General features: G+C 50.7%; 7 protein-coding genes across 7 annotated transcripts; 3 read left to right on the top strand and 4 right to left on the bottom strand.

The window, feature by feature from the left end:
* Positions 1-40: 40 nt before the first annotated feature.
* On the bottom strand, positions 41-629 carry N7471_011261 (mitochondrial 37S ribosomal protein uS13m; the record flags this gene model as incomplete). Its single annotated transcript, XM_057283980.1, has 4 exons — positions 41-85; positions 187-453; positions 521-565; positions 627-629. 4 exons carry the CDS (start codon positions 627-629, stop codon positions 41-43), a joined length of 360 nt encoding a protein of 119 aa, XP_057130246.1.
* Positions 630-875: 246 nt separating this feature from the next.
* N7471_011262 (uncharacterized protein) lies at positions 876-2,128 on the top strand (the record flags this gene model as incomplete). Its single annotated transcript, XM_057283981.1, has 8 exons — positions 876-986; positions 1,051-1,128; positions 1,196-1,212; positions 1,277-1,380; positions 1,431-1,511; positions 1,564-1,627; positions 1,683-1,846; positions 1,938-2,128. The coding sequence occupies 8 exons, from the start codon at positions 876-878 to the stop codon at positions 2,126-2,128; spliced, it is 810 nt and encodes a 269-aa protein (XP_057130247.1).
* An 824-nt stretch (positions 2,129-2,952) lies between these two features.
* N7471_011263 (DEAD/DEAH box helicase) lies at positions 2,953-5,076 on the top strand (the record flags this gene model as incomplete). The annotated part of the gene is made up of 3 exons (XM_057283982.1): positions 2,953-3,146; positions 3,204-3,268; positions 3,335-5,076. 3 exons carry the CDS (start codon positions 2,953-2,955, stop codon positions 5,074-5,076), a joined length of 2,001 nt encoding a protein of 666 aa, XP_057130248.1.
* Positions 5,077-6,779: 1,703 nt separating this feature from the next.
* N7471_011264 (uncharacterized protein) lies at positions 6,780-7,469 on the top strand (the record flags this gene model as incomplete). Its single annotated transcript, XM_057283983.1, has 1 exon — positions 6,780-7,469. The coding sequence occupies one exon, from the start codon at positions 6,780-6,782 to the stop codon at positions 7,467-7,469; it is 690 nt and encodes a 229-aa protein (XP_057130249.1).
* A 306-nt stretch (positions 7,470-7,775) lies between these two features.
* N7471_011265 (uncharacterized protein) lies at positions 7,776-7,988 on the bottom strand (the record flags this gene model as incomplete). The annotated part of the gene is made up of 1 exon (XM_057283984.1): positions 7,776-7,988. One exon carries the CDS (start codon positions 7,986-7,988, stop codon positions 7,776-7,778), a length of 213 nt encoding a protein of 70 aa, XP_057130250.1.
* Positions 7,989-8,323: 335 nt separating this feature from the next.
* Positions 8,324-10,004, bottom strand: N7471_011266 (MFS transporter; the record flags this gene model as incomplete). The annotated part of the gene is made up of 4 exons (XM_057283985.1): positions 8,324-8,626; positions 8,692-9,397; positions 9,422-9,641; positions 9,695-10,004. The coding sequence occupies 4 exons, from the start codon at positions 10,002-10,004 to the stop codon at positions 8,324-8,326; spliced, it is 1,539 nt and encodes a 512-aa protein (XP_057130251.1).
* Positions 10,005-10,299: 295 nt separating this feature from the next.
* Positions 10,300-12,377, bottom strand: N7471_011267 (fungal specific transcription factor domain-containing protein; the record flags this gene model as incomplete). The annotated part of the gene is made up of 4 exons (XM_057283986.1): positions 10,300-10,801; positions 10,880-11,544; positions 11,610-12,113; positions 12,198-12,377. 4 exons carry the CDS (start codon positions 12,375-12,377, stop codon positions 10,300-10,302), a joined length of 1,851 nt encoding a protein of 616 aa, XP_057130252.1.
* Positions 12,378-12,902: the final 525 nt, after the last annotated feature.

Raw genomic sequence — 12,902 nt, forward strand, 5'->3', positions numbered from 1 at the left:
ACAATCCCATAAAAGTAACAATCGAACGACACCGCCAAGTTTATAGTCTGCGCTCCATGCGGTTCAACTTGACAGGAGTTTTGATCTATTGAGATTTCGTTAGTCATGAACTCGTATGGTGTCTTTGAGATATAGCAGCGCAAGCTAAGATATCAACAGAGCACGAGGGGGAAAATGGAAACCCACTTGAGTCCGTGTCCGCTGTCCCCTCACAGGCAAGCCCAGCGCATGACGTCGGCCGCGGTAAGTTCCGGTCTCTTTCATGCGTTTGATATCGTTCAGAACTTCTCTGCGCAGATCGTTCTCGATTTTCATATCGGACAGCACGGCTGTGAGGTCGAGGACCTGCTTGTTGGCCAGCTCGCCGACGCGGCAGGTCGGGTGGATGTTGAAACGGGACATGAGGCGGCCGGAGCTGTTGGCGCCAATTCCGAAGAAGGTCTCGAGAGATTTCTGTTGCGATAAATGCATGTTAGTTGGGATATCGAGGTTGCGGGCGCAATCGTGAAGGTTGGCTTGCCTTGAGCAGGTTCCGCTCGGGGAAATTGACACCAAGGATGAAGACCTAAGAGTTATTAGCGGGGTTTCTTTGGAGATATATCACATCTTGACGGTAGATATCATACCATCTTGAACTGTGCTGGCTGGCTGGTGTCCTGACAATCGAATGGAGCCGTCACTTGTTGCTCTCGTTGAACTCCGGGAGAAATCCTCCCGTCAACGTTAACGTTTTTCCGTGGTTGTTTGGTGCCTGAATTATATGGCACCAACCCGTCTATTCTCCGCACGCCATTGCAAGCTGGCCTTCTTCCCCTCCCAATTGCTCCATCTTCCCCTTTCACTGTATCCTACCAGAGCAGTGGCAATTAGCAAGCATGTATTTCCGGAATCTTTTCTTGTCCCTTTTCTTGGTCTTCGCCGTCGGCTTTGCGCTGGTTCAGGCCGAAGAGTCCAAGGAGCCTCGCGGCCCTAAGATTACATCCAAGGTGATTGACGTTGATGTTCTAGCTCGGTCTATATGCAAGCGGTAATTAATTTTTTTGATGACAGGTCTACTTCGATATTCAGCATGGAGATGAGTCCCTCGGTCGCATTGTGATGGGCTTGTACGGCAAGACCGTCCCTGAGGTTCGTAGAACTATATCCCCATGGAATCAGCAATTGAGAGTTATTGCTGACATTGTTTTCTTTATAGACTGCTGAGAACTTCCGGTATGGTGAACTTGCTATGTCAAGATCCCCGACGTTTATCCTGCATATGCTAACCCACTTCTAGCGCTTTGGCTACTGGTGAGAAGGGCTTTGGTTACCAGGACTCTGCCTTCCACCGTGTTATCAAGGATTTCATGATTCAGGGTGGTGACTTCACCAAGGGCGATGGTTTGTGAACCTCTGAGCAGGTTGGATTGCATAATACTAAATGTGTATAGGCACCGGCGGAAAGTCGATCTACGGCAACAAGTTCAAGGATGAGAACTTCAAGCTGCGTCACACCAAGAAGGGCCAACTGAGTATGCATTTCCACTTTTTTGATTAAATCTCACGGACACTGACCATTCTTAGGCATGGCCAACGCCGGCAAGGACACCAACGGCTCTCAGTTCTTCATCACCACCGCTGTTACCTCGTTCGTATCCCTTGCAGTGATTCCTTTGGTGCAATAACTGACTGAAACCACGCAGTTGGCTCGATGGCCGCCATGTCGTCTTCGGCGAGGTCCTCGAGGGCTACGAGATTGTCGATAAGATCCAAAACGTTCCTAAGGAAACCGGCGACAAGCCCAAGCTGGCGGTTAAGATCGTGAAGAGCGGTGAGCTCGAGCTTGAGGCCGAGACTGAGGACAAAGGTAGCCGCGATGAGCTCTAGACAGGTGACTGTCTGCGCGATGTTTTCTCTGCTGCTGGTCGGAAGTGGCTGATGATATTGGATATCTTAAGAACTCGACCAAGAGCCGGGTGTCACCGACAAAGCTCCCGATGCTTCCCAGGCCGCCACGCCATCTTACTCCCTGCAGTCGGCCGTGATTCTCTTTGTTCTGGTAGCCGTTGTGTGTATCTGGATCGCCCGTCGGCGAGGCCAGCAGCAACAGCAACAGCAACAGCAAGGGAAAGAACAGTACGATGCATAAGTGATTATTTTTAGATCAATTATACATTACTTTTTGGCTCTTCAGCCCGCCCCTGAACCCCTGGATTTCAATGTCCGATGACTCTCATCATCATAACTTGATAGATCATCCATGAATGTTACTTGGTCACGTAGGTGGTGATATACTTTGGTGGACTGTGGAAAATCATCCAGTCAGATCATTCGCCTCCTGTCTTAGTCAGACATGGCGTCCAGACCGCCCGCGAGCAGCAACTGGCGACTGGAAATTTCTTCAGTGGCGGTAAGGTACCTAATAAGTACTTCTAGTAGGCGGGCCTCTACACTGTAAAGATAGGTTCCTCCGAAGTACCTCCAACAGCCACACAGCGCCCCAAACTCTCCAACTTTTGTTGCCTCCTTCCCACAGACTTCATCCACCCGTTCTCTTTCTCTCTTGATTCAACCCCCCTCCATCATCCTTTTCTCACTACTCTCTCTCTCTCTCTCTCTTTCTCTTCTCTCTAGAGTTCTTAGATTCGGGAGATTTGCATTTTCCATCTTCTCTGAGGTTTTACTGAGCTTTCTTGTTTGCCACTCGATCTTTTTTTTTTCTTATCGAGTTAAAACAGAAAAGCGATTTGATCTTTTCACCGTCTCTCTCTTCTCTCTCTCTCTAAAGGTACACTTTACGTGGATTTCTTCTTCTTTGCAAGTATCTTTTCCAGATCACTTGCGCTTTATCTACGATCAATCTTTTCCGGTGAAGCAGAAAAAAACTGTACGCAGTATCGTTCACCTGCTTTGGTCGATATCGAGCAGCTTCTAACTCTTTCTTTGCAATAGACATTTCCAACAACCGCAAAAATGGCCGACGGTCTGCAAATGGGAAACCTTTCCCTCAACGAATCTCAGCACGCCCCCCAGGGTAACGCCCCTGTTGGCCGTGCTGCCTACATTCCTCCTCACCTTCGCCAGCGTGGTCCCGGTCCTGGTCCCGCCCCCGGTCCCAGTGCCAGCGCCGACGCTCCTCCTCCTGGACCTGGCTTCGGTGGTCCTCGGTACAGTACCCAAATGACTGAACATCATGAAGTGGCGACTGATTTTGTGTCTTCTAGTGACGGTGGTGGCAACTGGGCCAACGCTAACGCTCCCAACTTCAGCCCTCGTGGCCCCGCGAACGGTATGACCAGCTGGAACCCCGACGGAAAACTCCGGCCCTTCAATCCCAATGCTTACGGAAACCCAGGATCTTCTTATGGTGGTGGTGCTAGCAGCGGCAGCGGCGGCTACAGCGGTGGTGGTGGCTCCTCCCAGCAAGCTCGTGGCTCAGGCGACGGCCAGTGGCGCGATGGCAAGCACGTTCCCGGTCCCGCCAATGCTCGCCTGGAGCGCGAGCTGTTCGGAGTGCCCAACGACCCCACTAAGCAGCAGACTGGAATCAACTTCTCCAACTACGATGATATTCCCGTCGAGGCTTCCGGAAATGATGTCCCAGAGCCTGTCACCCAGTTCACTAACCCTCCTCTGGACGACCACTTGATCGCCAACATCAAGCTTGCCAGCTATGTCATTCCTACTCCCGTTCAGAAGTACTCGGTCCCCATCGTCATGAACGGCCGTGATCTTATGGCTTGTGCCCAGACTGGTTCCGGAAAGACCGGTGGTTTCCTTTTCCCTATCCTCTCCCAGGCTTTCCAGAACGGTCCTTCTGCCGCCCCTGTCCAGGGTGGTGGTGGTGGTCAGTTCAGCTACGGCCGCCAGCGCAAGGCTTACCCCACCTCCCTCATTCTTGCTCCCACTCGTGAGCTGGTCTCTCAGATCTTCGAGGAGTCTCGCAAGTTCGCTTACCGCTCGTGGGTTCGCCCCTGTGTCGTGTACGGTGGTGCAGACATCGGCTCTCAGCTTCGTCAGATCGAGCGTGGTTGCGATCTCCTCGTTGCCACCCCCGGTCGTCTGGTTGATCTGATTGAGCGTGGCCGTATCTCCCTGGCTAACATCAAGTACCTTGTTCTTGACGAGGCTGATCGCATGTTGGACATGGGTTTCGAGCCCCAGATTCGCCGCATTGTTGAGGGTGAGGATATGCCCGGTGTTGACGATCGCCAAACACTCATGTTCTCGGCCACCTTCCCCCGCGATATCCAGATGCTTGCTCGTGATTTCCTCAAGGACTACATCTTCTTGTCCGTTGGTCGTGTCGGAAGTACTTCGGAGAACATCACCCAGAAGGTCGAGTATGTCGAGGATGCCGACAAGCGCTCCGTCCTGCTGGACATTCTCCACACCCACGGCAGCACTGGTCTGACTCTTATTTTCGTTGAGACCAAGCGTATGGCCGACTCGCTCTCCGATTTCCTCATTAACCAGCGCTTCCCTGCGACCGCCATTCACGGTGATCGTACCCAGCGCGAGCGTGAGCGTGCTCTGGAGCTCTTCCGCAACGGTCGCTGCCCTATTCTGGTTGCCACTGCCGTTGCTGCCCGTGGTCTCGATATTCCTAACGTGACCCACGTCATCAACTATGATCTCCCAACCGACATTGATGACTACGTTCACCGCATTGGTCGTACTGGTCGTGCCGGTAACACTGGTATCGCCACTGCTTTCTTCAACCGTGGCAACCGTGGTGTTGTTCGTGACTTGCTCGAGCTCCTGAAGGAGGCCCACCAGGAGGTTCCCGCTTTCCTGGAGAGCATTGCCCGCGAAGGTAGCGGATTCAGCAGCGGTCGTGGCCGTGGTGGTGGTGGTGGCCGTGGCCGTGGCGCTACTGCCACTCGTGATGTGCGTCGTGTCCCTGGCGGCATGGGTGGTGGCTTCGGCGGTGCCGGCGGCTACGGTGGCTCTGGTGGTGCTGCTCCCTCCTACGGTGGCGGCTACGGCGGTGCTGCTGCCCCCGCCTACAGTGGTGGTGGTGGTGCTGGCTACGGCGGCGGCGGTGGTAGCTACGGCAACCCCTCCGGCTCCTCCGGCCCATCTTCCTGGTGGTAAATCAGTCGTGGTCTTTTGACGATGCCCTCGGGTCTGATTGGCTCCCTTGCTTTATTTTCTTTTGTCTCTCGTTGACGGATACGATCAGATTGAGTCCCTGAGTTCTTTTCTACTTGTGCTATCTCTCAGGGACGGCTTTGTCATGACTGCACGACTTTCCTATGCTTGTTTAGATTCATATTTTCCACGTTTGCGTTTGTTTTAATCTGGTTACCTTTGTTGTTCCTCTTCATGTCTCTCTTCGCTGATTCTATTCATGGCTTTTCAATATTGCCTTGGTATGGATACGAGGCATTCGCGCAGTCCGGTCTTCTTTTCTTGCTCCTAGGAGACGCCACCTAATCTCTTCGGGCAACCTGTGATCGAAACTGCATGAACATCATAGAATGCGTTGTCTTTTTTTTTCCTATGTCCGCTCTCGTCAGATACCCCTTATGTTCGAGCATCCCCACTGGGGATACGTTCGAGTGACGCGCGTGCGCCGAGCGGAGATTGATGACTTTTCATCATCTCGAAAAGTTCTCTTTTTCTCTTCGCATTCATCTTCTCGGTGTTGTTATGGCCGCATTCATCATATGCAGCATAGACTTTTTACAGCGTCGGTATCTCATGGCGGACATTTGTTTCTGTTGCTGCCCTCGTGCGTTCTGCAGTCGATTTTCTTTCGAAAACAAAAACGTGCGCTTTCTTTCTCCGGGCTTTTTTCGGATACTGGTTATCTTGCCGTTACACTTTACGGCGCGGCTGGTGTTTTTCGAAACCAAAAATGGGTATTCTTTGCATTCTGTATGGCGTTGGCTTAACCTGCAACTACATGTCCTCTGCTTTCGGGTCCGTGGAGGCTGATTGTCTCCGAATAGGAGCACCTCGCTTCATTTCCTTGTCTATTCTAATCATTTTTCTCGGACCTTGGGGGATAGGATGCTGTCGCCGCTGGAAGAATGGGTATACTTATGAATTCTCGGGTTCGAAATGGAAGGAAAAAAACGAACCAACGGCACTGAGATGGCCACGAGAAGGAAAGTCCTCTTATCCAATGCAATTTCGAAAAAGTGCTTCCAATTATCAAGGTCCTGAAGTAGGATTCCAGTAGGATGTAGACAGTCTGGGTGCTCTTAGGTATGGCATTATAAGCAAATCAACCTACATACATACGTAGGAGCCCGGACTTTTCTAAATTTACATTATTATACCGGACGACCTCGGAAATCCGCAACGCTGGAACCTCCTTTTCTTATCAAGTCGAGGTTAAGTTCTGGATTCCCTTTCTAGAAACCACTCATTGTGCCCTTTGGAGTCCCACAGACATGAGCTTTTCCCAACTGCCAAATGAATTGCTTCTTCTGGTGGCTAAGTCTCTTTCCAACCAGAACGACATTTTCGCTCTGGTACGAATCAACTGGAGGCTATATTATCTTTTACACCCATTTCTGTGTCAGTTTAATGCTTAGTATCACCAAGGTTCTGGGCTTCTATCCGCGGCCAGAAATGGAAACTCGTCTCTTATCAAAAGATTCCTACATGTTGGTACTAACATCGCATCCTTTGAGCCACTATGCAACGATGCCTATTTAGGCTACGAGCGCGAAACACAGCGCAATCCGCTTCTCCTAGCTGCTCAAAATGACCATATAGAGACTTTGGAGATATTACTTACCGAGACTCGACCAAGCCGCATGTGTGTGCCGTTATAGCTGCGCACCATGCTACATTGGGCAATTGGCGCTGGCCATCAAGCTATCGTCGAGTTGATAGTCAAAGCCCTGTTAGGTCCTTTAAACCGCTGGGACGACTCTACGGCGTTAGGCGAAGCCGTTGAGAAGGGGTACGAAGCCATTCTCGAATATCTTTTACAGTTAGGGGCGAAGCCACCAAGCAGTTGCTTAGACGACCCGCTTATCATAGCAAATGATCAAACGGGTTCCTCGTTGTTACAACTCCTCAAACTTGGGATTCGCCCGAAATCCGATGTCATCTTGTGTCATGTCGCTCGTAGAAACGATATTGTGTCTCTCCAGCTTTGGGTCGATTTCGGTGTTGAGATAGCTGATGGAGTTCGTCCAGATTATCAAGACCTCCAGCTTGCTCTCAAGCTGAAGTTTTCGGAAGCCGTCGCTATTCTGGAGCATCTATCTTATAAGGAAGTTCCGGAGAAAATGGCCTTCGAAAACTTTGTCCGACAACGAGAGGAGAAGCGGCTTGCGGATCCTGATTTCCAGCCGATGGAATGGGAGCCCTACGTTGGCCTCTGTAGTCCCTATGCTGAGGAGCATGGTCCTGATCCCGAGGAGATTGTTTGTTCAGGTATTCACGACGACGAGATACATCTCGATGATGTTGACTTCAATGTATATCTTGCTGATGCTGGTTATACTACGTATTCTGAAAGATAATGTAATGCTAGAATCCTTACAAAGGGGATTGCCCCGAGGTGGGATCGACTGGACCAGTGCTAAGATGATGCCCAGCCCCTAATGTGACCCTGTAATAGTATGCATCATCCGAGACATTATTTAGAGGTCAACTTCTTTGGTTACTGTTTTAGTGTCTTCCTCTCTCCGCCACCCAATCGGAGTAGCTGCTGATCCCTCCTAATAAGATCGGCTGCTACGCCGTGTGGCTTTGGTCCTATAGTGACTAAGAGCTGTTCACTAAGATTAAAGGAAGTGCAAAGTCTTAAGATAGAGGCGTCTTCGTTTTCAGGATTTTAAAATGGTTTCGATGGTCTCTTTACTTGCGTGGAAGAGGAGGAATTCGCTTGTTTTAGTGGATGCTTCTAAGTGAGTGAATTTGGGTTCGAAGATGCCAAAGAATTGCTCTTCTCCATGATACGTGTATCTTTTGATCAAAAGGGGGTCCTTGAGGAAGCTGGCATCAAGATTGAGGTCGTAGCTGCCCTGGTGCTTCGCCATCTCGGTGCTGCTGTGCGAATACACTGATCAGATCAGGCCTTTGAATATGTGCATACATACCTATTACTTTACTTTTACCATCAGTTTGAAGCCGAACGAAATTAGCATAGAAACCACTGTTCCTGAATATGTTACTTCTTACTTCATGACACTTTAGCATAACCACCTAGGCAGGGGAGTAGCTAGCACCGTAGTAATCACTTCCCAGTTTTTATTTTATAATCCTCATACGCGTAGCCAAACACAAATAACGAAATTAAGTGCAGCCAGTAGTCGGGTGGCAACCGGTCATCCTAGTAATGATCAGGCTCCCCCTTCATCTTCCACAGAAACTCCTACTCACCTCCTAGCGTAGCCTTCATCTGTCGACTCCATTTATCCCGCTTGATCCGCAGAAGGATCAACGGGACGCCACTGAGCAGACAGAATAAACAAACCGCCGTGAACGACCAACCCGTGCCAATCGCATCAAATAACGGCTGCGCAATGATCGCACTCACGCATGACAGACTGTTTCGCATGAGGTTATTCACCGCGACGCCGATGGTAGAGTTCTTCGGTGTAAATTCCGTCAGCATTGTCATAGTGACATTGGTGAGAATCATTCCGCCAAACCCGTAGAAGAAGTTTCCGAGGAGCTATTATCAAGTAGATCAGTGCCCGCTTGAAGCCTAAAGGCAATAAAACGAATGAATACACTTACCGGGATTAGCCAGAACTTATACTTATCAGCCGCCCATCCCCACCACAAGAGTGCCCCGGGGAAGAGAATGCCCCCAAGGAGGCAGTTCTCGCCTAGACGATCGACCGGGTGGAGGATCAATTCCCCCTTAGCATCGTATCGGCCTTCCTTTCGAGCTGTCCGCGTCATGATATAATCCTGCCAGCGGCCCCCAATAATCGCACCGAAGAGTAGGCCCAAGCCGCCGGGAATATAAGCCACTCCGACAATAATAGAGCTCCAGGAGTATGGTGGCAAGGCAAAGGTGTCTTCGATGGAAACGCAGATGAGATAGTACGTGGCGAAGATGATGCTGGTGTAATAGACCGTAATCAGGATGGGAGGGTATTGGAGGAGCTTGGCGGCTTCCAAAGGCTTCAGGAGGAAGTAGAGGGCTTTGTTGCGGGGACTGGTCGCGTGGTTTCGCTGCTCACGGCGGTTCTCTTCGAGGTTGGTGGCTGTCTCCGGCATGAAGAGGACCATCACAGCAAGCAAGACCCAACCATAGATGACCATGAACCACTGTGTGCTGCGCCAACTCCAACGCATCGTGAGCGCCCCGCCGATAATAGGTGCAAACATGGGCCCCAGCATGGGACCTAGCATGAACGCAGCCATATCCTTGCCGCGATCTTGCATTTCGAACATGTCTGAAATAGTACCGGCGCTGACAGCTTGAAGGGACGCACTGGATGCACTCCCAAGGAGTCACATGGCGATAAACATGCCGATGTTAGGGCTGATAGCAGCCAGAATATTGAAAATCCCAAGGAAAAAGAATGACGATATGTATACCAGTCGACGACCATAGAGCTCAGCCAGGTATGACCACCACAAGGGTGTGATGGCAACAGAGAGTGAGCCAAAAGCGATAGACAAGTTGACCACCGACACGGTGGTATGCATATCCTCGGCGATCTCTATCAGGCAGGCTATTTGAAATCCAGTCAGCTTCTTGTTCTGACTAGGGAAGAGGATGCCTTACGGAACAAAACACCACTACTCAGCGGAACCACCAACCCTCCCATCGCCACAATAAAGGTCAAACCCCACTTCATCCCCGGGGTATACTGCCTCGGATCCTGCAAGGCTGGAACGAAACATAACCACCGAAGAAATCCTCTGCGAACGTGTTCCAAATCATGATCAATTTCTTGCTTTCCGAGTTCTGCCTTGGTATTATCTTGCATGAGCTTTTTGGGTTCTGTTTCGTACTCTGGCATTGTTGTGCTTCTTGGGGATTGCATCGTATTGAATGCTGGAGACTCGGGTGTATTGTTTCTATTGAGAGACATGCTTGTGAATGCTGAATGCTCCTATCATCTCTTCTGACAAGCAGATATATATATTCAAAATCATCAACCCTATACCTATTAGGTATGATCCACCTCGGCCGATGGTGGGTCTCGCGCCTCGTACGAGACCCACTCCTTGTCCGGTCAAATTAGAGCGCAATACTATACACCTCAATCCATCTGCTATCCACCCTTCTCCAACACTCCAGAAAGAGAAATGAGAAACTATTCCATATCCCACAAAGGATGCTTTGCACGAACGTAATTAAATCGATCTACCAAGCCCAGCAATCAATCACTGTGACCCATGGCACCCCATCGGACCCAAACTGGCGAAGTCCTCAAAATCAAACTCCTCCAGATTCACCAAACCCATGAAATCCGCTGTATCAAGGCCCAGCACGGCCGAGCTTGGAGGAGCAGCAGCAGCAAAATATTCCTTCGACATGGGAGGATTATTCTCAGATAAACCAGTCCCCGTTGGCTGGTTGCTAGCGATCCCAGAACCGAGGCCCTGCTGGAATCGAATCCGATTCACCAACCAAATGATTGCGGGCCATGCACCGGCGGTATGCTGACCCCGAATCTCGTAGATGGCGTTCGCTAATTGGAGGCCTCGCTGGCGGAGATCGGCCCACTCCGGGGATTGGAAGCCGGGACTGCGGAGTTCGGAGAGTACGTAGAGAATCAAGTAGAAGCCGGCGTGGGAGAAGATATGCCATTGGAAGGGTTCACAGGCCTTGCTGCAGGCAATTGCACACCAGTTCTCTACGGCTGTGGCGGCGTCCACGAATATACTTGACGTTTGATACTGTCAGCGAAAACGTATTTACTCTCCCTTGTTGGGGGAGGAGGGGGAGGGTCGGAGGGCTAACTTTCTTCTCATAGCGGGACTGATGACCTTTTCGCGATCTTGTCGAGAGATTTGAATCCAGAACATGACCCAGAATTTGGATTTCAAGTGGTTTCTCAAGTCTAAGGCCATTGATTGCATACTCACCCTCTTATCGCAGTATCGAACGAGATCATCTAGATTCTTCTCAAACTCGCTGGCGATAGTCTCAGCAGTGTTGAACAGGCCTTGTAGCTCCGTTAATGCTTCGGCCTCGCCCACACCACGGGGGTTGGTGCGCAATCCCTTTCGCGAAGCATGCGTCACCTGAATAATGCGCCCGTAATACTGGACCGCGGTGGTCCGAAGGAGATAGATAGTCATATCGGTGAATTTAGGGACATCCGAGAGTCCAACCGAGGATGCCACCCCTTCGATTAGATCGACGTCATCTAGGCTGACAGGTCGACGCGTATCGAAGTCCGACTCGTGAATCGAAGGCGCAAACCCATGATCCTCCGCTGCGCGGAAATCTAAGTAGCAGATTTGCGCCCATAAGCGGCGACGCAGCTCCACCTGTATAACATCCATCGTGCCCAGCGGTAGAGCTAAAGGGTCCCGGTGGAGTCCGTGGACTGTCGCCATCCGAATAGCCAGCCCAGTCAGCGGCCATACCTTGCCCATGTCATCTTCCCGATATTGCGCGGTCTTTGGTGTATGAATATTGTTTAGCTCAATACGGGGACTGTTTTTCCTCTCTCCCTGAAACTTACCAGAAAAATCACAAATGCTTGCAAAACCTCAAAGCTCCTTGAGGTCATAAATTTCTGCCGTTTCAGATGTACTTCTGTTCCCGTGCGGTATCGATTCAGGAGGTGAGACCTATCAGTGCCGAACATGGTGACCATGTCGGAATCCTTCATACTGTTGACAGCCGCGTAGAAGATGGACATGGCTAGCGGCTCGAATGGGTCCATATTATTCGGGTGGGAAATCATATTGCTACTGGTCCCTGTCGGGATATGATCGTTCTCTAGAAGGTAATGGGTTCGAACAAATGTATCAAAGCGACGGCCTAAACTCGGCCGATGGACAATTCGGTGAATTGGGTCGACATTGGCCAGGAAAACATTCAGGAGCAAATAACAATCCTCTCGTGTATCGGGCCAGAAGGTAGCGCCATTAGCTATAGGGGAATCGGCGTCCCAGATGACATCTTCGAGCGCCTGTTCGGAGGAATTCTGAGATTCTGCAAGAACCGATTGGATGTCTTGGAGCTAAGAAAGCGGAGGCTTAGTTAGTACCGCTTTGCCTTCCAAGGTTGGCATGAGCACAAGCTTCAAGAACAACGGGAAGCGCACCTCTGCTGCCATCCAGGCCCAGTGTTTGCCGGAGATGAAGTGGGGGACTCCATTATCAAGAATCAGTGCATCTTCTTGCGATCGCGGCTGTAGAGGTGACGCATTATGAGGGGCGGGTGTGAATGAGTCCAGCGACGAGGGACTATGCTCCGATGCCTCATATGCTTTCGCTTGCGCCATGAAGTTACCAAGGCGCTGAATACCAGGATTGATTCAGGCTAGCGTGGATGAAGAGATCTTGGGGGCATTACTTCGTTTGGTGATCCGGCCCGACTCTGAGGCCAGCCCGGGCGACTGAGGCTTCGAGACGTAAGAACAGGCATATTCGCCTCGCTCACACACCAAACATTGCGGTTGTCGGCGGTCACATTTACCTTGCGATTACGACATGGCAGACAAGAGGTAATTGGACGACAGAAGCTACTCAGGGCTGCAGGTGGAGATGAAATGGATTCCACATATGATCGTGTGGATGAGGGGTGAAAGGGGGAGGCATACATGGTGAAAGAGATGAGAGGAAAAATGGGTGCAAACGACTATTAAAGCATCCGCACGCTGCTAGCAGCAGCATCTCGTGGTAAAATTGGACTGGCAATCCCCGGGAGTTTAATTGGAACAAGTTCCACCTTTGACGCAAAGAAGATGCTGAAGAGCGGAGCCTGTAAAATTAGGGCCATAGGAGATATGCATTTGGTCAGTTTCTTT

This window comes from Penicillium samsonianum, assembly GCF_028829775.1.
Source record: "Penicillium samsonianum strain IBT 33392 chromosome Unknown utg000007l_segment0_segment0, whole genome shotgun sequence".
NCBI classification, from domain to species: Eukaryota; Fungi; Ascomycota; class Eurotiomycetes; order Eurotiales; family Aspergillaceae; genus Penicillium; species Penicillium samsonianum.